A 25,378-nucleotide genomic window follows, 5' to 3' on the forward strand; every position below is an offset into this window, starting at 1 on the left:
TTGTTGCTCGGAAGTCGCTGAGAATTCGCTCCGAATTCGAGGAACTTTTTCTCTCATCGAAAATATAGCGAATTTTTCTTTACGAATTCGTAGCGAATTTTCGTAGGTCTTTCGCTGTTACATATTTCGCTGCGATTTCGTGCAGAATTCTACGTGAAATAGTCCTCGAAATCGTGGCGACTTTTCGCTGCAGCGAATTCGCTCTCAATTCGCTGTGTTCGCAGAGAAGTCGACCATCGAATTGCCTACTGGGCCATTTTTTATTCTGTTTATAAGAAGAAATTGAATTTGTAAATTTCTCGAAGTTCGAATTCAAGAAGAATAGAATTCTTAGAATTTCAATGATATTTGAAAAGTTGAACTTTTTTGGGGGAAAAGGTTTCAATTTTCAAACTGGGATTGAAAAATAGAAACATTCAAATATTGGCGAGAATCTCACTCAGGGTTTTAAAATATTAGAAACTAAAAACAAAAAAATCATGATACGAGTTTTATAAGTCATGCCAAAATCCCAAAATTATGGATTTTGAGTGAAACATTTTCTTAATTCGTTCCACGCGTCTTCAAAATTTGGAGAAATTTCAATTCAATTGAAGAAAATTCAATTTTTTTACAGAGAATAGAATAGAAATGTTCTCATTTTTTTACTTTTTGTTACACGTGGATTATGTAACCACACGTTTCTTGGTATAAGAAAGAAACGTGTGGTTATTTTTACTCGCGAATAAAATAAAATAAATTGCAACGCTAAATCAAAAATTCAAGCGTATCCAACATCTAAATTTTTTGGAGAAAAATCAGTCTGCAATAATGAGATTGAAAAATATAGAAACTTTCAAAATGAGTGTTTTAGGATTTTAAAAATTAGGAACTAAAAACTAAAAAAATCGGTGAAAATCATGACATAATTTTGCTTAATCACACCAAAAACCTAAAAATTTTGGTTTTGAGTGAAACATTAAAAAAATCAGTTCCACAGGTCCTTCAAATTTGGGAAAATATAGAAATTCAATTTTTTTCAGCATAAAAATGGTCTAATTTTTTACCCTTTTTTTACACGTGGATATGTAAGCACACGTTTCTTGGTATTAACCGTGTGGTTATTTTTACTCGGGAGTAAAATAAAATAAATCGCGAGGCTAAATCTGCGTCGTTTTTTTTGTGGGAGAAAGAGTTTCTTTGTTTGCGGAGAACAAGTTGGTGGTTGAAGTGGGGTGAATTAGTTATTTAAACCGTGAACCTATTTACCTAACGTGAAAATGAGTGCGGTCTAGTGTCCGTTGGTTGGCTGGTTGGCTGTTGGGAGAAAAAGGTTCCAATGTTTCGCCAAAAAGGCAGGAAGGATGCAATTTTGGCAGGGTTTCGAACATGTTTTTTTTCCTGGACAAATCTGCACGTGTTTAAGAAACTTGTACGTGTTCTTTTGCCTGTAACAAAGCGGGACGTATGTACTTATTTTTTGGCTAATAAATTGACACGTAATTTTATGTAACAAATCGACACGTGTTTTTCTATCGAGAAAATTTACACGTGGTTTTATCTAACAAATTGACACGTGGTTTTATCTAACAAATTGGCACTTGTTTGCGTTTTTGAAGTTTTTTAAAACTATTTTATCACGAATTTTCAAAAAACATGGCGTTTTTAGAACCCTGCCAATGGATTCCGACACTACGGGAGTCCGTGAAGTGGGAGTTTTATAAATGAGAATATAATTGGATGACGTCTGCCGGGTGAAAAACTGGCAGGATGATCGGACAATGAACACCCGGGCGATTCGGGTTTGTGATTGGAAACTGAATTAAATTCGGTTTCGGGGAGGAGAAAATTGTTGACTGTTCCAGAATCCGAATGTCCAGGGAAAGTGGGCGAGCTAAAGGGCAGCGAGTGAATATATTTTCCCCTTCAAGTGGCAAACTGATTTTAGAATTTCGTGTCGAATTTTTGAAATTGTGAAATTTGTTTGCAATTTTTCCAAAAATTGTTATGAATATATTTCTTGAATTTTCAAGTCAATATTCGAAAAAGCTACAGAATTTTGAAAATCCAGGTTTTTGGGAGATAATTAGCCAAATTGATTTTAGAATTTCATTTCAATGTTTGAAATTGTAGTCTGAAAATTTGAAACGTCTGTCATCTGTGCAAATTTGTTTCGATAATTATTTTACTAATAATTTCTTTTTTTCTTCAAAATTTGAAAATGTACGGGATTTGATTTTGATGTTAAAATCAGTGAAATAAAAGAGTTTTATTAATGGAATATTTAGGGGTAGTCACGACAACGTGCAAAAGTCTGGAATAATTTGTAAAATTTTGCAAAATTTTGTTGGAAAACGATGCCACTTTTGTATTCACATTTATAAAATTTTACTAGATGCGAAATTCATAAAATTGCGTTAAACAAAATCTTACAAACGTGTATCCTTGTTTTGCAAAATATGTGCGAAATGCAAAAAGTCAAATTTGTGAAATTTGTATAAAATTTCTTTAAACCTTTGTTAAACGCAAAGGATAGGATTTTCGTTCCCAAATTTACCCAGGAAATTTTGAACATTTCGCAATCTTATTTTGCAAAGTAAATATTTGCAAACTGTACTAAATCAGACGTTGTCATGAGTACCCGTTTGCCTTCTCGTAGGATGAGAATTTAGCCCAAAAGTTATCCAGCTTTTGGGGGAGAAGTGTCAGGTTATGTTTTTGTGAAGGAAGAGAGAAAGTGGTTTAGCGTTGAGTGCTTAAATGGATGGGAATCCCAGAATTAGCAGTCACTTTCCCGACCCGCCCCGCTCTCATAAGTATTATAATGCGGATTTAGTGATGGCGTTATTGAATTACGTCCTCCCCAAACCACTGCCAAGCTGAATTACCTACGTACCAGATTCCAGAGAAAACGAACTTGATACATACATAGACCACGGCTAAAAAGCTGTCCTTGTGAATGAAGTGACTGGGTGAAAGCGAAAAGCATTTTTTTTGCAATTGTTGTATAAAATTTGCAATTTTTTTAGGGAACAGTTGTAACTTTTTTAAAATGCATGATCTTGAGACGTACTCCAACAGACAAAGTGCAAAAAGTACCAGAGCCGTACCGTGAAATTGTCAGGCCTGGTATGAGCTTCAGTGCCGGGCCCTTTCATAAATTCAATATCTTCGATATTACGCTAGCGTTTTCGCTCAGGAATACTAGAGCATTCTGGAACGAAGTAGATAATTTTCTACCAGTATTAAGAGCACATTATTTTCCCAGTTCAATGGGAAAATAGTGAATATTTACGTGCGCTCTCCAGGTTGCATAAATATGCGAATATGACATGTCGCTTACTTCCCAAAACATCCCAAACCCTTTACGACCAATTACTTTTCTATCCGTTTTAAAAGTTTGAAAAATTGCCAGACTCATTTGGAATTGGCGAAAATGCAAATCCCAAAACTGAATTCCAGTTAATTCTTAGAACACTTATTGTATTATTTCTCGAGTTCAGGTACATATTCAAAAACATACAGTATGGTGAAAAGCCAACGTTTTGGTTGAAAATACTTTCAAAATTGAACCAAGCGGTAAGAATAAAAAATATAGAATTGTTAGCATTTGGGCCTGAAGCAGTCAGACTAACAATTCGATGACGCCAGCGGTCTCTCTCCGATTTTGACGAAATCACGATAATTTTGCAACCTGAGACAAATAATTGAACACGTTTTTCAAGATTTTGCATAATGCTCAGCTTGAGCGAAGTTATGACGAAATCCGTGAGAGACAATTTCCATTTTGACCGTGACATTTTCTGCGAGGGAGAAAAATACAGATTCTGGTTTACGAATTCCATCAGAATTTCGTTTAAGCTTAAAATGCCTAGGCATGAACTGGTTGCCTCTGAGTTCGACCAATTTTAAATTTCTCACACTGAAATAATCCGTCCCGTAATTTTCGTTTTCCTGAATGTTCGTGTTTTCGGTTGTGACAGAATTTTTCAATACATTTTCAGCCAATTCAGGATTTTTCAAAAAGTTGTTGATCTTGAATTTTTAACGCAATGTTGAAAAGGAAAGAACGTATTTGCTCAAAATTACCTCCATAAACTTACAAAAACTTTCTTTCCAAATACTTTAACGTTCAAAATTTGTAAACTATTTCGGGATTTTAAAAATATGCTCCAGACCAGAAAATCCGAAAAAATAAAAGTTTTTGAAATGTAGAATTTTTATAAACTCAATAGAATTCTGTGCAAAAAATGTTCTTTCATTTTTTAAATAATGTCAAAATTTACAAATTTTCATCACTTTGAAAAATCCAAATTTGGCTGAAAATGAATTCAAAAATTTCCTCAAAGGCGGAAACGGGCTATGCATGAAAATATGTACAAAGCTATATACAAGTCTGCTTGTTTCCTTGTGAGCAATTTAAAATTAGTCGGATCAAAAACAGAGTAAACCAGTTCATGCCCAAGCATTTTAAGCCTAAACGAAATTATGATGGAATTCGTTGGCCAGAATCTATTTTTCTCCCTCGCAGAAAATGTCACGGTCAAAATTGAAATTCTCTCTCACCGATTCCGTTATAATATCGTTTAAACTGAGGATTATGAAAAATCCTCCGATTATGAAAAATCCTCAGGTTATGAAAAATCCTAGAAACACGTTTTCTATTATTTCTCTAAGGTTCCATAATTATCGTGGTTTCTTTAAAATCGGAGTGAGTCCGCTGGCGTCATCGCATTGTAAGTTAAGGGTCCTATGTTCATACCTAAGTTTATCCCTGGGTTAAGTTACATTTGCCCCCTATCAGGGAACATCTGAGTTGCCAAAAAGCATCTTTGCTTTTTTGACGTTGAATCTTTGCAAACTTCGCATATTTTCGATTTCAAGAAATTAATAATGTAGCAACTCTTTCCATACAAAGAATTCCCCACAATCCCACAAAATATGTATAACATGTAGCAATATGCCAACTTTTGACAAATTGTGGTGAAATTTGGTGAAATTTTAACTAAAAATGGGTAGGCATGAAGTGATCCTCTCCGATTTTTACCCTACAAATCACAAATTTTAAATTGCTCTTGCACAGAAATAAGTCGACCCACACTTTTAGGTTTTCTTGAATGGGCCTAAATTCCCTTTTAACTTAATTTTTGAATGAAGTTTCAGCTAAAATCATGACTTTGCCTATTAATTAAAATTCGAATGTCAAGGTATTAAAATTAAAAATTCCACAGTATGTTAGCTCTTCAGTCATACAAAAGTGTAAGCCAATGAAATTCATACACAAATAATTGAACATGAAAAATAACTTACATCTAGCAGCTTACAATGCACATGTCAGACATGTTTCGCACGGACTAAACACAAAAAATAGTTAGTATGACATTTGAGCACTTCTGCAGAATTCGCGAAATAGTGAAGATTTTAAGTTGGCGAAAACGCGTATTTTCACCATGCGAAACTATACGGAGTTCACCTCTCCGCTTTCCGATTTTCTCCTGCGCCTCTCTTCGCGAGGTCATCGGTTTTCACCTTCCTCACAAAATTAATGCACTGAATTACTGAATTAATTAATTTCCCAACCAAGTCCGATTTTTTGTTTGGCTTTTACATAATTTCCTAACACTTCTTAATATTAAAAATCAAACGTTGTTATCAGTGGAATTTTTTAAAGAAGTGGTTAAAAATAGTGGATTCGATTTTCTTTTAAATTTCTTTCACAATGCATATTTTTAGTTGTAAACCTATTTGACTATAAAAAATTATGTTAAAGCCAAATATAAAAAATCGAATCAGAACTTGGTTGGGAGATTAAATAATTCAATTTTGAGTGAAGGCGAAAACGGATGACCTGGCGAAGAGAAGAACAGAAGAAAATTGGAAAGCGGAGAGGTGAACTCTGCATAGTTTCGCATGGTGAAAATACGCGTTTTCACCAACTTAAAACCTTCACAATTTCGCGAATTCTGCAGAAGTGCTCAAATGTCATACTAACTATTGTTTGTATTTAATTCCTTGATATTTTAGTGCTGGTTTCAAGAAGATCCGTGCGAAACATGTCTGACATGTGCATTGTTAGTGTTAGATGTAAGAAAATTTATTTGCGTGGAATATTTTGTTTGTAAAACCTTCAATACACGAAAAAGTCCATTATATCTAGTGTAAAGCTACTGACCTGGCCCGGGCCCTTGCGGGCCCCGGGCCTGGTATTTGGTACCACCATATACCACGGTTGGTACGGTACTTTTAAAGTACGTATGGTCCCGAAAAACAAGGGTTAAAAGGTCACATGGTGAATTTCGTGATTTTTCGCAATTGTATTTTTTTAATGCATGACTTTGAGACATACTCGACCGAGGAAAGTGCAAAATGACCGGATAAATAAGGCATACAAGATGACATTATGAATTGGTGAAAGTGACGCATTTTTTGCAATTGTTGTAAAATATTTGCAAATTTTGTAGCATGTATTTGTACGGGAGAAGAAAAGAGTCTTAAAATTTTGAAGAAGACATGATTTTGATACCAAAGTGCAAAAAGTACGTAAGCAAGCTTGGTGAAAGTGCGACTTTCTCCACGAAAGTGGGGGTGAACTTGTGTCCTGGTTTGTGGAGGACCATGGTCTCGCAAATAAATAGCTGGATAGCATTACAAGATTGGCGAAAGGTGGACAAACCCTCATTTCAGTAAAAGTCTGACTGCAAAACAATGCCTTCTGGAAGATTAAATTCAATTAAAAAATGCTCAATTACTTAAAATAATAAAAGCAATTTTCCCATTTTTTTCTAATCCAATTTTTTCATTTAAATTTATCGAAATATCGAGAAGAAAAACGGCACCTTTAAATTGGTCAAATATTTCTGTATGTTTAAGGTAACGGCCAAAATATTTTTGACCGAAAGGATCAGAAAAACTGGCAATTTGACGCATTTTTAGGTTGAAATTGCACACCATGAAAAAGGCAAATTTCATTATCTGTTCAGTTTTCGTGTCCGATTAGACCAGAATTTTGTCCAACTTATTCCTAGAATTGAAGATTTCCTTCAAAGTTTTCATTTTTCTCTCCATTTCCGAACTTAATTTCATATCGTTCAAAAATGTCTGCATACATATTTAAATTAAATTATTTCCAAGAGTTAAGTTGATGATGAGATGGGATCGGAGTTGGAGTGTGTAAAGTGAAGAAAGTGAAGAAAGTTTCGATGCGGTTCAGACAAGTTGAACTTATTCGAAAGTATTTATGAAGGACGAACGGGGAAGGATTATGGATTCTGAGAGCTGTTGAAGGGGAAGGCGAAACCCGAGAGAGTGAAAGCGAGAGGACAAAGGGTTCTCTCGAAAACGAGGGGAAAAGTTGCATTAGATGATAATCGAGACGAACCAATAGATCAGAAGAAAACCTCAATTTCGCCGTCGTCTTGGGGAAAGAGAGAGAAGAGTTGTACTGGTGCGGCATTTTTTATGGGGTGCCACGTGGTGTTAAATTTGTGCCATTATTATGGATGGAAAGAAGTTATTGTTTCGTATCGAATTAGCCAAATGAAAAATATGTATGTGAAAAATTCGCGAGCAAATTGTAATTTTTTTCTGGTAACGGTTTTGCAAAATTGTGAAATTGAGGAGAGTTTTGCTTTTGGGGCGTTTTTGTGCCCTGTGTGCCACGTAGGGGTAAATTTAACATGTTCGTATGTAAATAATTTTGCAAATGTGTGGATAATTCGCGAGCAAAATGTTATTTTTCCAGCAAGAGCTTTGCGAAACTGTGAAATTTTATGAAAGTTTGGAACAATTTTTTTTATTCAAAATGGTTATGTCTAAAAAATCCTAATATTTATCATGATTTCCTAGGTACTAATTATTCAAAAATTTCAAAAACATATTTCTGCTGCAAAAGACTTTCGAAATGTGACAAAGCAGATTATGTGGGCATGGCTAAATACTTGCGAAATTTACTAATTTATTGATGTCGCTATGGAAAGTGATTGTCATGAGTATCCCTCCGTAAAAAAATACGGATATTATGCAAAAAAATGTGCAGAATTTATTTTGCACACCATGTCCATCCATTGTACAACTCTCTTCTCGCCGGGTAGACGATGGAGGCAGCGAAATTAGGAAATGGAAAGCTGGAATGTGCACAGAATGCGAGATCAATCTCCACCTTTTTTTATTTAAGTCGCACCCTGGAACAAATTCAATCCGAATTTTGTATAATACTTGTCACGTGGGTGACACCCATCCGTCAAGGGAACATTGTTTGATGTGTATCTACAAGCGAAAGCACACTTTAAATAAAAATAAGTAAAATTTACCCAAGGTTAAGTAAAAAAGAAGAGGATGAGACAAAAATTGTGCAAAATTTATCCAACACTGCAAAATTTTATTCTACATTGTGCAAAATTTTGCACAATTGTAGTGTCATCCGATTTTTTACCTTGGGTAAATTTTAGTTATTTTTATTTAGAGTGCAACAAATTTTAGTTTGGGATTCTATCACAAATCTGCAGCTAGTGTAAGGAGTATAATACATTAGTGCGTTTAATGATGACCGGAAGTCATTGAGAAATTTTATGACCGGATGTCCGACATGTATTTATTGTCAAATTTTCCATTTGATGACGACCGACGGTCAAACTAGGTTTTCAGATAAAGATTTCCATTATCATTTTAGAAATAAGCCAAATTTTTCCAAAAATATATATTTGTAAACATTTCAACGTTGTAAAGAAATTGGACCCTTAAAAATTCAGAGGGTTGTATTCAAGTCAACCTTATTTTTGTTTTTTCATATATCTATGTTCCGCGTTTTTTATGACATCCATCTGTCAAGGATGATACAAGTGAAAGTTGTACAAATATAGTATTTTTTTTGGGGGGGGGGGAATGGGGAACAATTACAATCATCCATCTGTCGAGAAAGATACAAGTTCAAGTTGTACAAATTACAACAAATATTTGTATTTTGTGGGGGAAGTGGGGGGGGGACGGATTCCGATCATGCTACTAATGATGACATCGCCAATTTGCTGTTAGTTAGTTTACGAGAATGCTGATGACGCCGAGAAATCGTCAGGATGGGATTATTTCTTGCCGAGTTGTTGAGAGAAAGCGGGATGGAGGGAGGTGGGTAGGTAGGTATTCAATTATTTTGGAATATTGCTTTTCTCTCTCTCTGCTCATTTCCATTCCGCCGTGTTGGCAAAATTTATTGCTGGAGAGGAGGATTAGTAATTCACTCGATGGATGGGGAGAAAGTCATCCAAGATTGAAATTTATGCCACGTGCAGCCCCCAAACTCGGCTCTGTCAATGAGCAAGAAGATTTCCTCGGTTTAATTATATCCCAGACTTGTTGTTGATTTGTTGTTGATAAAGGTTGAGAGTGAAATGAAATGAAATTGCGAAATAAAAAATTGCAACAAATGGATAGGATTGAAGGGTAGGGAAGTATTGGGAGAGTAAGGGTTTACGTATTCTGGGTGGGTTAGGAGGATAGATGGGTGAAAGTTGGAGGTATGGTGGGGGCATGGGTCGGCGGGTAAAGGGGGTGTGGAGATAAAGGTGGGATTTGGATTTAAGGGGAGATTGCGCCACGTGGGGGAAATCGGAACGTAAAGCAGAATTAGATTTTCCTTTAAAAATGCATAAAAAACGCGAAAAATTCCATACAAAACATTTTGTGACGTCTATTAGGGGCAAAATCGCGAAGAAAAAAATGGACGAACTTGTTTTTTATAGAAAAACATACACAAATTTGGGGGATCTTTTTTAAGGAAAAATTCAGATGACTGGGTTTTCAAGGAAAATCCAAAAGAAAAATGGAAATGACAGGTTTTTAGGAAACCTTTAAAAAAATTCAAAACCTTTAAATATATTTAAAGGTTTTGAATTTAGAAAAATGAAATTTAAGAATTAAAAAAAAATGAAAATCCATGAAAACAATTCAGATTCCTGTTTTTCGTCGGCAAAATCTATAATAAAAAAAATTAGTGGACCGGTTTTTTTTATTAAAAAACCAAAAATCCGTCTCCCAAAAAACAAAATCGCACCCAATTCTAAAATCTTTATAAAATCCAGCAAAATCCAAAATTTTATACTTTTAATCGATCCCCGAAAAACCCAAGGTCATCAAAACAACTCCCTCCTCCCTGCCGACCTCTGTTCCCTCCTTGCTGACAGAGTTGCTTTGAACGCTCATTATTCTGCAATCAACTCCATCGGATCAACCTTGTCTTCCCAATTCGTGACTTGGAAGTAATTGTTTGTAGTCGAGAGAGAGAGAGAGAAAGTCGGCTTTTAATTTACTTGGGAGGCGAGGAGAGAAAGTGGGTATCACTCCACGAGACGAGACGACGACGGGCACCAAGTTGCTCTAATGCATCTTAAATCCGGTTTGATCATCTTCTTCTTCCTCCTCCTCGTTTTCCACGACAGGTGTGTCAGCCACCAGATGTAATGTGCAATATCTATGAAAAACAGCAGGGTTTGGCAGTTTCTTGCGGTTTTTTTGCAGTAGAAAGGAATAAATGTGAGGTGCATGAAAGTGTGATAAAAATGCTTCATGTTGTCACGTGCAGGATGAAATATTGATAGTGATTCTTTAGCTTTGCATTTCTTGCAGGTCGAAATATTTACCTGCAAGAAACCACTTTCTCCCCGTTATTTCTTGCACTGCATCTGAAATATTAAGAAAAAATGTGATTTGATTTAAGATTTGTGAAATATGGGATTTCTGTGATTATGACGCAAAGTAATATCACAGAAATTGCATTGTGGGAGAAATCTCACTTGTGAAAGTCACACAGAAATCATAACGTGTGATTGTCCCAGTTTCATAAACCCTGATGCCAACAGGCTGCTCCTTTATTAAATAATATTGGATGCAAAATTTCCACCTCCACTTTTTTTTTGAGCGTTACGAAAACTTTATTAATCTCGAGCGTTATGTAGAAGAATAATAATCTACGTATTGCACAAACATACATCGGTTTGACTGTTAACCTTATCTGGGTGGTGAGTGAGTGGCTGTTTTATGTTTGGAGAGTAATGTTCTGTCCGTCTGTCCAAATTGTGTAAGTTCCGTGGACGGGAAATAAGTAATATCGTCCTAAACAAGGGACCTTGTACACTCTCAATAATTTTTTGACAAAATTGTTACCGGCGGAGATACTATGCAACCCTACCGCGTGGTAACAATATAGTAACAAATTATCTTCTGAGGGTAAGAAATTGCCTCCGGCATCGGTAATATTTTTATTAACTGAGTGTTGACATTTGGGGGTCGTGCAGGATTTAGCCTCTGTATATATGCTACTCTTCGGTGATAAATTATTACCCGAGCGGTAGAATTGCATAGTACCTCCGCCGGTAACAATATCGTCAAAAAATTATTGAGAGTGTACTATTAGCACGTGGTAATTGATATTCATAATTCATTGACTAATTAATGCCACTTTAAAAATTTACATGTAGATATATTGAATTGGGGTAGAGTGAGATTAAAAATCTATGCCATGTCAAATCGTCGTCGTGTAGCACCTTAATGCTCAATCCTATTAGTCATGTTTTTAAATTTAACTTTCACCCAGAAATTTTCACTTCCGCTCCTTTCCTACATCTGTTTATCACTTTATTACATAAACGAAACCACACAATTCCTTCCTTGAATTCTTACGATCACTTTGGAATGCGTAGATTTCCGACAACTTTACTTATTCTGAGGCCAAAGTGAAGTAAAGTGAAGTGAGGAGTCAATAATCAAGGAAGAAATCTATAAGATGGAATTTATGAAAATATTCGAGAATCGTGTTCTCGGAATAAATGCTTGACTTTCATTGAAATTTGATTGAAAATCATACTTATCTTGTGCTTCTTCCTTGCTCATTAATTGGTTCGTTTCTTCCGTAAATGTGCGGAGGAAAGTAAGTGTTTAGGAAATTTGTTTTCAAAGTGGTTGGTCGTGGTCGTGGAAGGAAAAGAGAAGTTTTTATGCGGGGAGAAAGAAGCCGTCTTGTTAATAAGTTTCCGTGGTGGTGGTGGTCGTGTAGCAAGTGGTGGAGGAGAAGGATTAGGGTTTTGGTGAAGTGTGATAAGCACGTGGTGTGATTTATGTGATTTTCATGATTGTTCGCCAATTGTGATATTTCTGGGGGAAAGTGAAACACCCACTCGGTGTGATTTTCACACTTATTAGCTAATTGCGATTTCTGTGATATTTTTTCGGAAAAGCGAAACATGTGAAATTGTTTAAAATTACACACTGATCTAAACATAATTTGTGATTTCTGTGATTTTCACACCCTTTGATTTTTTCGTCAATTCGTCAAAACACATTTTAGGACGAAACCAAGTTGATAATTGGATTCAGCCCGAAATTCTGACCATTTTTCTATTCGTCCTGCCCCGATTTAAAACAAAGTCGCAGTTTGCATGAGATTTGTATGTTAAAGGTGAAAGTTGGTCCAAAAAAAGGTCCATTGTTCCATTTTGCAGCATAATCACAGAAAATCACATCAAAATGCGATTTTAACAACTGCGAAAGTGTTAAAATACTCGGAAGTTTGTGCCAAATCAGTATATTAAACTGGTCTGAATCTAGCATGCACACTAAATAAAGTTGTCCCATTTTCCTAATAAATCACAGAAACCCCACAAATCACATATTTCACAGAAATCGCAGTAAATCACATTCGGACGTTATTTTCCAAACCCTGCCAGAGGACGGATGAAGAGGCAGCCAATCTGCGAAGTGTGTACACTATCAAGAAGTATTTTTCACTTGGAGGAGAAAGTTGCGAGACAGAAAGTCGGCCGAGTGGAGAAAGTTGTTTCCAAGTTTGGTGAGAATTTGGAAAATATGGAGGAATGCGATCCTTAAATGGAGAGTTTAGTCAGAGAGAGATAGAGACGTTTGATTTTTAGGACCTTATCTTGTCAATGGTGACAAGCTCGTCCCACATTTTTGGGTAGGACCACGTGACTGTTTTTGCTAAAATGTGAAGACCAGAGGCGTAGAAAAGTGCAATTGTTCTTTTTATGCATCCAATTTCCTGCATTGCAGCGTGTCCTCCAATACTTGATTAACACGTGCTTGTATCACCCTCGAATTTTTTCTGGTTAAAAAACCACCTTATAAATTTTGAATTATTTCAAAACTGAAAAAAACCTGAAATTCTCCCCCGTTCAAACGTTAATCTAGATGAAAGTCTACCAAATCCCAATTTTCTTTTTACACCAAAGCTCAAGAAAACTATCAACCTTTCTTTTTTTAGGAATTATGGTTAATTTATTTCGTGAAATAATCCCAATTTTCGGTTGACTTTTACCAAAAAGATCTCAATTTCCCAAAGTGAAAGCACGTATCCACGAGAACTGTGGCATCTTAAAATTTCGACATCGGCACACCTACAAAAATACATTTCAACCTGACTGTTAGTTTGTGGCTTATGAAATGTGTTGAATTTTGTTTCTTGAATTTGGTGATGTCGAATAAGTGTATTTAAAACGAGCACAGAAGATTTAATTTGAATTGAGCAGTCATAAAGGTTTTAATTGTCAGAAATTATTACTTAGTTTACAATTTGGGAATTTAGTTTCTATTTAAAAATGACTTTGAATTTAGGATAGCAAGAAGAAGAAGTGGTTCAAATGGGTGACTGACTGAGAGTGAGTAAGTAGTTGAGAATACGGAAGAATAAGTAGCTGTTTGAGTGGAATGACCTTGAGCATTTACATAGTAGGATATGAGTTTTAGTTACAATACAATTGCATGGAAAGAGTCATATGAAATATTATACAAGCTACTTAACACTGACAAAAGCTAAATGTCCTAAATTACTTTGTTTTACGAAACAGTCACAATTTTAGGATTGACTTTTACCCAATTTCGCAAAGTGAAAGCACGTAGAATTGTGCAATCTCAAAATTTCGACATCGGCTCACCTCCAACTCCTTGAAATCTTTGAAGTCCTCGAGGTGTCGCATCTCATTGTTTTTGTCTCTGGCCCCACATTCTTCTTCTTTGGTGGGTGTGAAGGGCAGAGGATCCGAGCTGTCTGTCTGTCTATTGAAGAGGGTGGTGTTTTCGAGTTTGAAGTGAAGTGAAGTCCGCTTTTGACAAAGTTTTGTCATTTCTTTCCTCACAATTGGAACCCGGTTAAGTTGGAAAGTTTGCATTTGCTTCTTTTCATCGAGGAGAAGGACGATCTCGTAATCCTCCTATTACACATTCTTCATGCTAATCCCTCGCTCTCACTCTCTCACTTTCTCTCTCTCTCTCTTTGGATTGACCGGGTTCTTCTTTCGTGTCTGCAAATCACTCCGTTTTCATCTAATCCTAATTAATTCTGCAGCGGGTGTGGGATAGAAAAGGGGGAGAAGAGAAAGTATTTTTTGTGAAGGAGAGAAGGTGGGGTGTCCTCGTAAGGTTTAAGGAGAGAAAGTAGGTCTGATGGAGATGCGGTGAATGTCAGTCTGTCTCTTGGGTTTATGAATTGTAATTTGAAGAAATAGGTGCAAGAAATATTTTGTTTATGTGTAAGTTCGTATAGAAGTGAAACAAATGCAAGAAATAGGCGCCATCTTGCGGATAATCCTTGCAATTTAATTGTAGCACGAAGGGTGAGCCGCTAGGTGGCGCATATTTCTTGCAGTTTGTCACAGTCGAATGCAAGAAATGGGGAAATTTAATTTTATGTAGCATAATTAAGACTAAGGCAAAGACAACTGAAGTTCTACCCACGTGGCATGAAAAAAACTAGTGGGAAAACTGAGAGGTTATCTGGCAGAGTTTGTTTACATGGTAGAAGAAACGAAAATTTAATTTAGAAAAATTTAAGGAATTGTTTTACAAAATAATAGTTGACTTTGTTCATTTAACAGAATTATGTAATTTAAAAAAAATTGAAATTAAGCCCAGAAAAATTACGGGAAGCAGAAAATCCTTGTTTTTTAAAGAAATTATATGGGAAAATTGTCTGGCTCGGGCTATGCACAAGTCGAGTTTTTTTCTGCTTTCTCCACCGAACTACGTAGTAAAGTAGACACTCTCTCTCTTCTATTTGACTTTCATCGCCTGGGCAAAGTGCAAATTCGAGATTAAGTCCAAACCCATTCTGATGCAATTAGTCGCTCTTTGTTCACCAAAATGAAGCCTGGATTGGATCGGATAAAAGTTCAGGGGGCCAACTTAATTTGAAATCGGGCAGTCTCATTCCTCCCGAAATAAAACAGTCAGCCAGTCAGCCGCAGTATTTAGTCGCTTGGTGAAAGCCGTCTGTGTTGCTTTGTTTGTCTACTTCGTCATTCATTCATTGCAAAATTAATGAATTATTGAACGGTGAAGGTAAACAGATTATAAATATTTGGTATTAAGCAGGGACGTTGGCATTGGGAACTGGGAGCTTTTTGGAAACAACATAGGAAAATTCAATATTTCCAGGGGAACATTGTCCCCATGTTTGACAGATGATGAAATTGAGCCTGAGAGAAAGCAGTCCTTGGAAAATTATATCATTTTATATATAATTTTTGAAATTTCTGACTGATTATTTGGGAAAATGAAACAAATTTCTGTAATAATCCTATACATTTTAGATGAAGACGAGCCTGATGTTCGGATTCTGCCCCAAATTCTGATCATTTTCAATTGGAAAAATACGTAAATTTCCATTAATTACCTAAATTTTGTCTCCGAAATTCAACATTTTAAGAATTTTGTCATAAGTGTTCCATCAGGTTTTCCGCCAGCTTTGTAGCTGGGGAATCGAGAGAGGCTCCGACACAATAATCGCATGCGAGTGCATTGAGGTGTCTGCAATAGGTCCAACTGGTGACCTGCGCAGCTGGATGTCTACCCCTATGGGTAGGAATCCTCCTCACATAATACATACATACATCCATCAGGTTTAATAAAAATTAATAAAAACCTCAATCCCAAACCCGTAACTAATGGAGATTTAGGAGCTTTTCCCTTTGCAAATTTGTCCTTTGTAGCGTGACATTTAAACCACCCTGCACTCTTAAAAACCACCACTATTTTCAACAGTAAATCCAGTCTAAAATCCAAATTAGTGAAACTAAATATAAGAAATCCAGAGTAAACTTTACGTTTAACAAATTAACTTTACCCTGGATTTAGTATGGTAATTAAATAATTTTGAATCTTGGCTGCATTTATATTTCGAAAGGGCAACAGGATTTTTTAAGGTGTCAACGATAAGAAACTTTTCCCAGGACAATGTCCCGTCAGATGGTGAAAGTCCAGGAGAAAGTTTGATGCAATATTTTAAGCCACGTTTTCAATGTGATTGACTGACACACCAAGTTTCTCAAAATCGGGTCTTGTCTCGTTCTGTTTTCATATCGCGTTTCGTTTCTTCCTACGAGCGGATTAAATTTAACTTTTCGTGTAAAGACGCTTACAGAATTTCATTGATTTCAGTGTTTCTTACGGGTTTCTTGATATGCAAAACAAACATCGCAAGAGATACGAGGTGCTAGAAACTGCGCCATCTGGCCACCCGTCGTATGAGGTATTTATAGCGGCGGGAAGGAATTTCTTTGCGCGTTGCATTCTTGCAGGGTAAAAATAGCTGCAAAAACCCATTTCTTGTGGGGTTTAGGAGATTTCTTGCAAATCAAGAAAAACAGGATATCCGAGGTGCAAAAAACTACAATAAATTGCAGGGGAGTGTCAGAAATATGCGCCATCTAGCGACATGCAGTATGAAATATTTACAGCGGCGGGTTTGAATTTCTTGCGCCCTGCATTTCTTGCAGCTTCAAATAATTACCACTTTCTCCCAATTATTTCTTGCATTCAGTGTTACGTTTCTTGCAGGTTTGCTATATTTTTGTATAGTGGAAAGGAAACAAAACGCAAGAAATGCGAGGTGCAAGGAACTGAGAGAAAGTGCACGGAATATGCGCCATCTAGCGACGCGCTGTATTAAGTATTTACAGCGCCGGGGCGCCCTTTGACATTTCTTGAAGATCAAAATAGCTTCAAGAAACCACTTTCTTCCCGTTATTTCTTCCAAGTGGTTACTTACTTTCACCCGAAAAACTTGTCTCTGTTTTCATATCGCGTTTCGTTTCTTGTGACGAGCGGATTAAATTTAACTTTTCTTGTATAAGACTTACTTATACCGAATTTCATTGATTTATCATTTCCTTAAACAAGAAGAAGAAGAAGAGAAAGTAGTAGAAGAAGAAGAAAGGAAGCTAAATACACAAATAAATCGAGTCGGTAAATACCACATTATTTCGGAGAGTGGTGGAGAAAATGGTTCTTTTTTGCGTAATATCGGGACAATTGTTAATGGGCTTGTGTAATATGTACGTATGAGGCCAAGGGACGCGGAGAGAGAGATGGGGACATGCGAAAAATTGGCAGGGGTGGGCAAAATATTGCATGGAATATGAAGGGGTTTAGTAGAAAATGTAAGTAGAAATTGACTTTATTATTTGCACTCATTTTTATGATTTAGAAAATTTTGATTATATTTTGGGAAATTTAATTTTAGAAATGGTTTTTAAGAAATTAGAAGTTAATGAGACAATTCACAAACCTTTGCAAAATTTTGTAAACTTGCTCTGATCAGGGATCTTTATTTTGTAAAGTTTGTAAATTATGGTACAAAACGCACAAATTTTACGAATTATACCTGGTGATTGCGTGAATTGCCGCATTGTTTTCGCGAGATTTAAAAAATTCCGTATTTCGACAGAAAGCTAATTTCTTAACAAAACACGTATTTTCGAAAGACTTTCTCCACGTAGATTCACGCCTTTTTGTGGGTGTAACACCCCTGAAAATCCAAACCCTGGGAATAGTACTGAGCTCAAAATGGTGTCCATTTTGACCAAGTATTTTTCCAGTCTCTGCTAAGTAAGAGTTTAATCAAATTGTACCAGGGTTCGGAAAAACCCAGGGTTTTAATCAAAAAGTAACGACCCAGGGGTTTTAATGGGTTTTAATGGGTTTTTTGGGTTTTAATGGGTTTTATGGGTTTTATTAGGTTTTACATAAGTAATACATTGAACAAAAATTTTCACTACTATTGCAATCCAATTTCAATTAATATGCAAATCCTACTTGTCCATGTTAGAATTTGTATCCGTTTCGAAATAGTCCTGTTTAACTGATCATAGTTTAATACTTTATGAGAATATATATTACCTTTTTCTCGAATACTTCCTCTCATCATAATGAAATCCAAGTTGTTTAAAAGTTTTTAAAATTTAATATTTCAATGCGATCTTAACGTGTATTATCAATTCTGGAAAAAATCGAGTACTTATGAACAATGAAAGTACGTATGTATTGAGAATATAATAAGTGCTTTTTACAGACACACTTCTTTTGCTCATAATAAGGTACTTCGTTGTCCATAAGTACTCGATTTTTCCAGAGGTGATAATTAAGATCGCCTTGAAACATTTTAAAAAACTTTATAAATTAAAAAAATACTACAGTATTTTGTTTAATTTATTCGCTGAGATGAGAAGAAGTATTCGGGAAAAAAGTATTAATTATGACAGCAAAATGTAAATTAAATGTAATTAAATTATGTATGCTCACTTAAACATACCTCGTTCCGAAATTATTATTTTTAAATATTTTTGTCACTTGAAACTTGTAATGGCACTCGCTCATTTATTCCTGGTTTTTAAAACTTACAGTATTAATCAAATAAACTGCTTAGCTGCCATGAAACAACTTCGTCTAACGTACGACAGCTGTTTTCAGCTTTTAGAATATAGTTTTAAGCTGAAACACAGTTAAAACCCATTAAAACCCGAATAAAACCCATTAAAACCCAAATAAAACCCATTTAACATGGTAAAACCCAATGGGTTTTATTCGTTAACAACCCATTAAAACCCATTAAAACCTAAAAAACCCAACCCAATAAAACCCTGGGTCGGAATACCCTGAATTGCACAATCCCACATATTTTTCCACTGTCCCCAAACTACGTTCCACCGCCCCTGACAATCTTTCTCAAGTAGAGTTTTGTGTAATATCGTGAGGACAATTGTTAAGTACGATGTGAACATAATGTTTGCACTGCTGTTGAAAAAATGTTGATTTTTTTATCGTATTTATTCAACAAGATGGTTCCTTTTTCTTGGTCGTCTTGTTATCAATTCCTTAATGGATACATACATCTCGAGATTGACTTTCTCTTTGGGAGGAGAAAGAGACGAAGAATCAATAGAAAAAATACGTGTGTCTCGAGCCTCTCTGTTTCGAGGAGTAATTTAGAGTGGGGAAAACATACATTAAGCTCTGTTTGCATGGAAAAGTGAGTAATTCGTGGTATTATTTAAGTGCCGGAGGGCGGCTGGGTGAAAGTTATGCTCGAAAGGTAGTGGTAGTGACAGTGGCGGCGGAACTAGGTTGGTGGGGACGATAATATTGCGAAATATTGTTACTTCTTACGAGGGAACCTCTTATAGTGCCCGGAGCTCCCAGCATAACCACTATGTACATTCGACGTAGATTTTAATACTAGTCCGATGATGTGACAAAATTTCCGTGTCAAAATGACATTTCGTCAAGTGGTGACGACTTTAGTGACGCGCCGAACGGTCACTTTCGCCCATGCTTTCAAAAGAGGAACGCTTTCCACCACTCGCTCGTCACTCATCTCACTTAAATCTCAACCCATTTTTTCGACATAATTTCGCATACGATGGATGGATTTATAATCACGAACTTTACTGTACCTACGCCTTGTCTTTTCTAATTTATTTTTTTTGGCACGATTGTAGAAGTTAAGAATATTCACCATCTCTTGATAGGTAAAATTTACACCGTCGACATCTTCTTCCTCCCATTCCTGTGAGGTTCGTTGCGACAGACGAGGTGAGGAGCGAGTGGTGAAAAGCGTTCCTCTTTTGAAAGCATGGGCGAAAGTGACCGTTCGGCGCGTCACTAAAGTCGTCACCACTTGACGAAATGTCATTTTGACACGGAAATTTTGTCACATCCTCGGACTAGTATTAAAATCTACGTCGAATGTACATAGTGGTTATGCTGGGAGCTCCGGGCACTATAAGAGGTTCCCTCGTTAGTCTATTAATTATTGTCCCTTATGGAAATTAGAGTAGGTTTAAAAATCCCAAATTTAGGGGGTTATTGAGCTTTCACCACGTGGATTGTGAGATGTTTTAGAAATGCGGTAGATCTGACGTTGATTCCTATTTTTTTAGCTAAATTAGTAAATTTGAAGACAAATTTACTTACAAGGGAGGTCTCCCAGTTGTTGCTCTCCGATTTTTGGCAAATTATAGTTAATCTATGACAAATTTGAGTAGGATGAAATTTGCGAAAGACGCGATCTCCGAATGGGCACGTTTGGCCGAGATATTTGCATCCAAAGAGGAGAAAACGCGCAGTAAATTTAGAAAGTAAAAAATTTGTCGACTTTGTGGCGCGTTTTCTCCTCTTCGGATGAAAATATCTCTGGCAAACGTGCCCATTGGGGGATTGTGTCTTTCGCAAATATCACACTAATCAAATTTGCTATCGATTCGCACTTATTTGCTCAAAATCGGAGAGCATTCGCTGAGAGATCCCTATTGTAAGTGAATTATTTTCCCTCAGAAAGTCCCCGTGGTTGCCCGCGCCCTGTTGGCTTTTCTGGTTCTGGGTCGTCATACTCGGCATAAGCTTTCTGGCATAATAACAATCCTCCCCTCGTGAAGATGATCGTTGACATGGGATCGAAAAGTAAACAAGGAGCTGCTCCACCCGACCGCCAAGTGCTCCTCACACACGACACGACATAGGGCTCGAATCTGGTTTTGCATGTAAATTGGGAGATGATGAAGTGATTTGGCAATGCGAAAGTGGTTGCTGGGGAAATGAAATGCCCTGGCTGCTGTCGGCTTCACTGCGTTTCCCATTATGTTTCACTACTACCCGGACATACATGGAAATCGAGGTGGAGGTGGAGTGGAGTGGGCAGTATTTGAATAGTGCTTTTTGTCGCATGTTACCCCCGGGAACAAAAATGGAGTGGATGAAACGACGTGGAGGAGTAGGGAGAGGTTTTTGTTACGATTTAGGAGGTATTTTTGTGGGGAAAGTGACACAAAGTGGGAAAAAGTGTTACCGAGTGTCACATAATAAACCATGTTTATGATTTTGTCACACACTGTATGATAATTTTCGGAATTTTACATTATTATGGATTAAGTAGGTGGCACAAAGTCGGAGAAAGTCAAATATTTCGAAGGAAAATAAGCTTATAAAATTTGTGAAAAATTACTAAGATCCTTTTATTTTGCAAAAGTTTATCAAATTGTGGAACGCAATTTACGGATTTTACAAAGTTACCAAGGACTGCGTGAATTGCTTCGATATTAAAAACTATTTAAAAAAAATTGGTTCAAGTTTATTTCAAAATTTTGTTAACAATTTGAGCCTAATTATTGTCCATTTTGTGTTTTAGGCATCTTCCTCTCCTTCATGATCATGGCGTCGATCGTGGGAAACGCGCTGGTGTGCATCGCTGTGGCGACGGAGCGCTCTCTGCGCCGCATTGGGAACCTCTTCATCGTCTCTTTGGCGATCGCGGACATGTTCGTGGCCTGTTTGGTCATGACTTTCGCCGGGGTGAATGACCTGCTGGGTTACTGGGTCTTTGGAGAACAGTTTTGCGACACGTGGATTGCTTTTGACGTTATGTGCTCAACGGTAAGAAGATTCAAACAATTTTTTTTATTGTTTTTTTATTTGCTTGATTTAACAATGACAAAATATAGAAAGAAAGTGTAAGTGCAGGGTTTCGAGCATATGTATGTACCTGTTCAAGAATTCAATTTTCATTCAAAAGTCAGTCATCCCGATTTCTGACTGAAGATTTTCATTCACATTGAGTCATTTTCGTCCAAATTTATTTAATTTCACTTCATTCGACTTCATTTGCTATTTCGTCCCATGTATTAAGCATTTGGTGAAAAATTAAAGAAGTGAAAAATTCTTTCATTCATTGGAAATGACGAATCCCTCACTTTCGTTCAAGTGACAGCAAATTCATTTTAATTCACTGCCGTCGAATGAATGAATGTGAACAGGTATGGTTTCGAGAGGAAGGGACCACTTGCAAGGAATGGCGCGGCTACAAGGCTACAAGCTATTTCGTGCAATTTCTTGCACATCCCATTTCTTATATTCATTCCTTTGTGGCCGCAAGAAATGTAGCAGAAACTAAATACTGCTCACACGTGACCTTTACCGAGACACGAATTTATGTCATAAAATTAAATGTACATGATATATTTGTCTCGAGATTATATTCTCGTAGAATTACGAGGCTGCAGTGTGAAGATAAATGGGCCAATTTTCACTTTTTTGCCACATTTTTACTCGGAAAAGTGCACTTTCACCATGTGCATTTACTGGATTCAAGGATAACAAAACGTACAAAAAAGGGCACGTCGGGTTGAATAAGAAACCGAAAATTTCAAAACGTGCTTTCACTTTAGGAAATATTACGATAGAAATTTTTTGGTGGAAATAATCAACCCAAAATTTTGGATTATTTAAAAAAAATTAAAAGTTGGGGAAGATCTGTCAGTTAAAAAGTAGGATTATTCTAATACTGGATTTCTAAGAGTGCATGTGATGGTCGAAAAGGCCTCCCAAGTTCCATATTTTTTGGTCATTCCCAGTGGCCGCGGAAGGGTAAGGGGTCAGGGGGACAATGTCCCCACGGTTGTTCGATGTCCGTATCATCTCCCCATCTTATATAAACCCGGCCCTCTCTAATCTACAATGGCAATGCCCTCCTCTGTCCCCACACCTTCCGCGGGCACTGAAAGTCGGTACCACAGCTCAATAACGTGTACAGTGGCCGCGGAAGCTTAAGGGGACAGGGGGACAATGTCATCACGGTTGTTCGGTGTCCGCATCATCTCCCCATCTTATACAAACCCCTCCTTTCCCTATCCGACAATGTTAATGTCCCCCGATGTCCCACCACACACCTTCCGCGGCCACTGCTCCATCCCACTGCAACTTTCGGTGAGGGTCGCATGCGGTTTTTTGCATCTTTTGGTATCATTGAATCTAGTAAATGCATAGTGAAAGTGCACTTTGGCGAGTGAAAATGGGGCGAAAATTGGCCCATTTATCTTCACAATGCAGCCTCGTAATTCGCCATGTTTCGGGTGAAAATAAGCTGGAGAAAGTACATTTCACGTGCTGGAGATAAATTCTGTGTAGGATTTATTATTCAGGGGACATAAAAATTGTGCAGTTTTCACACGAGGAGTAATATGCTATGCAATTTAGTAGTAACGGAAAAATGAAAGTTTCCATGCATTTTTTTACTCTTAAAATAAACAAACATAAAATATTTGATATTTTTATGATTGTGAAATTCCCATAAATAGATGCAGAAGTGTTTCAAAATAGTTTGTGAAATAACCTTAAACAAATATGTTTAACTCATTTCCTGAGTTAATTTATGACAAAATATAGCAAACTTTTAGCATTCAAATTTTCGCAAATAAATATATACAAATTTTCGCAAACCTTGTCGGGTTTGTCGTGAATACGGGACAAACTGTGCAAAAATTTGTACAGAGAATTGAAGAGATAAACTAACTTTCGCTTTCACTTTCCCGATAAATTTGCGAATCAGCCTTTCCTATGATCATTTTTTTGCAAAAGAAATCGCAATTTGCTCGATCGTAAAATTTGTTTGAGTTCACTTCCCAGATATATTTGCGGACAAGCTTTTTCCATGAAATGTTTTAAAAAATTCGTAATTTGCTTTTGTTTTTTGAACAAAATTCACGATTTTCTCTGGTCATCGTGAAAATCGTACTTCCCGGATAAAGTTTGCGAATCGGCTTGTCCCATGTAATTTTTTGCAAAAAAAAATATTTCGCAATTTCTTCAGGTTATCGTGCCTCGCAATTTGTGTGCCTCGAATTTCTATTTTCACTTTCCCCACAGGCATCCATCCTGAACCTGGCAGCGATTTCGTTGGATCGCTACGTGCATATCAAGGACCCCCTCCGCTACGGGCGTTGGGTGAACAAGAGGAGCATTTTGGGTGTCATTGCCGTCGTCTGGATTCTCGCCGCGCTGATTTCCTTCGTCCCCATTTCACTTGATTTGCACAGAGCGGACGAACTGGAGATGCCCAAGGACCCACTCGCCCTGCCCACGTGTGCGCTCGATCTGAGCCCGACCTACGCCGTGGTAATTAATTTTGAAAAGAATAATTTTTTCATTTTGTTTATTTTTCTATTAATATTTATCCTACAAAGGGAACGCAAACCATGTTCAACCCAGATTATTTTTTGACCATGCTGTTTTGAAAGATAAACTCTTTATAAAAACAACATCTAAAGGGTGTTAATAAAGTCCGATCCCATGAATTTTTTGGAGCGCGGTTGTTACAAATTCAGCTGGAACTTTTGAACCAGTGAAGTTATTTATTTCAAATTTTTACCATGGGAGGAACAACTAAACGTGTAAGTCATGAGCATCTTAGAGTTAAGATACAAACATTGCATCAGCAGGGGTTTAAACCTGCAGAAATTGTGCAAAAATTGGGCTGCAGCCGCAGAACTGTTTGGAAATGGAAGAACAAAAATTTTGTCCACGACAAAAAGCGACCCGGGCGACCCAGAAAGGTGTCACCTACCACAAAGAGAATGATTAAAAACAGACTTTACAAGAAAACCGGTAGTTCATTACGTAATTGTGCAAGGGAGTTAAATGACTCAAAACGCTATAAAGAGAAGAAGAAGCAAATTAACTATGTGACCGTGCAAAAATTTGTGAAATCTACGAGGTGGGGTCACACAGCTTACAAACTAACCAAAAAACCTCTCATGTCACAAAAAAATATCGATGACCGTCTGAAATTTGGAGAACTCCTTCAGAAAAGTGGCCATTTGAGTGAAAATAGACTTGGTGAAGAATTGCGCAGTCACATCCTTTGGACTGACGAATCTATTATTGAGCTATATCCAAAATTGAACCAACAAAATGTTCGTTACAGGACAGAAAACAAATCGGATGTACCATCAAGAGCAGTCCCAAAATTCGGGCTTAAAGTTATGGTAGCGGGTGGATTTTGTGCACGTGGCGTGACTCCTCTACATATCATACCAAAAGGCCAAACAGTCAATGCAAAGTATTATATGGAAAAAATATTACCTATCTATTTCGATAGCATGGGGAACAAGGAAATATTTCCGAATGAAAGAAAAATAGTTTTCATGCAGGATGGTGCTACAGCCCATACAGCAAAAGCGAGTTTGAGTCTCATCAAGACGCAAGTTTAAACGGTCTGGAGCAAGGGGGTGTGGCCCGGAAACAGCCCAGATTTGAATCCCCTGGAGAACCTGTGGTCCATACTTAAGGAAAA

General features: G+C 36.9%; 1 protein-coding gene across 1 annotated transcript in view; it reads left to right on the forward strand.

Moving 5' to 3' along the window:
• The window catches only part of LOC110856902 (dopamine receptor 1), a 108,700-nt gene that overhangs the window by 72,747 nt on the left and 10,575 nt on the right, over positions 1–25,378 (forward strand). The window contains exons 4-5 of the mRNA XM_035857479.1: positions 21,440–21,684; positions 23,953–24,201. Of these exons, the coding sequence (XP_035713372.1) occupies positions 21,440–21,684; positions 23,953–24,201 (494 nt within the window). The remainder of the gene's footprint in view (positions 1–21,439; positions 21,685–23,952; positions 24,202–25,378) is intronic.

The sequence above is a fragment of the Folsomia candida genome, unplaced genomic scaffold, assembly GCF_002217175.1.
Source record: "Folsomia candida strain VU population unplaced genomic scaffold, ASM221717v1 Fcan01_Sc017, whole genome shotgun sequence".
NCBI classification, from domain to species: domain Eukaryota; kingdom Metazoa; phylum Arthropoda; class Collembola; order Entomobryomorpha; family Isotomidae; genus Folsomia; species Folsomia candida.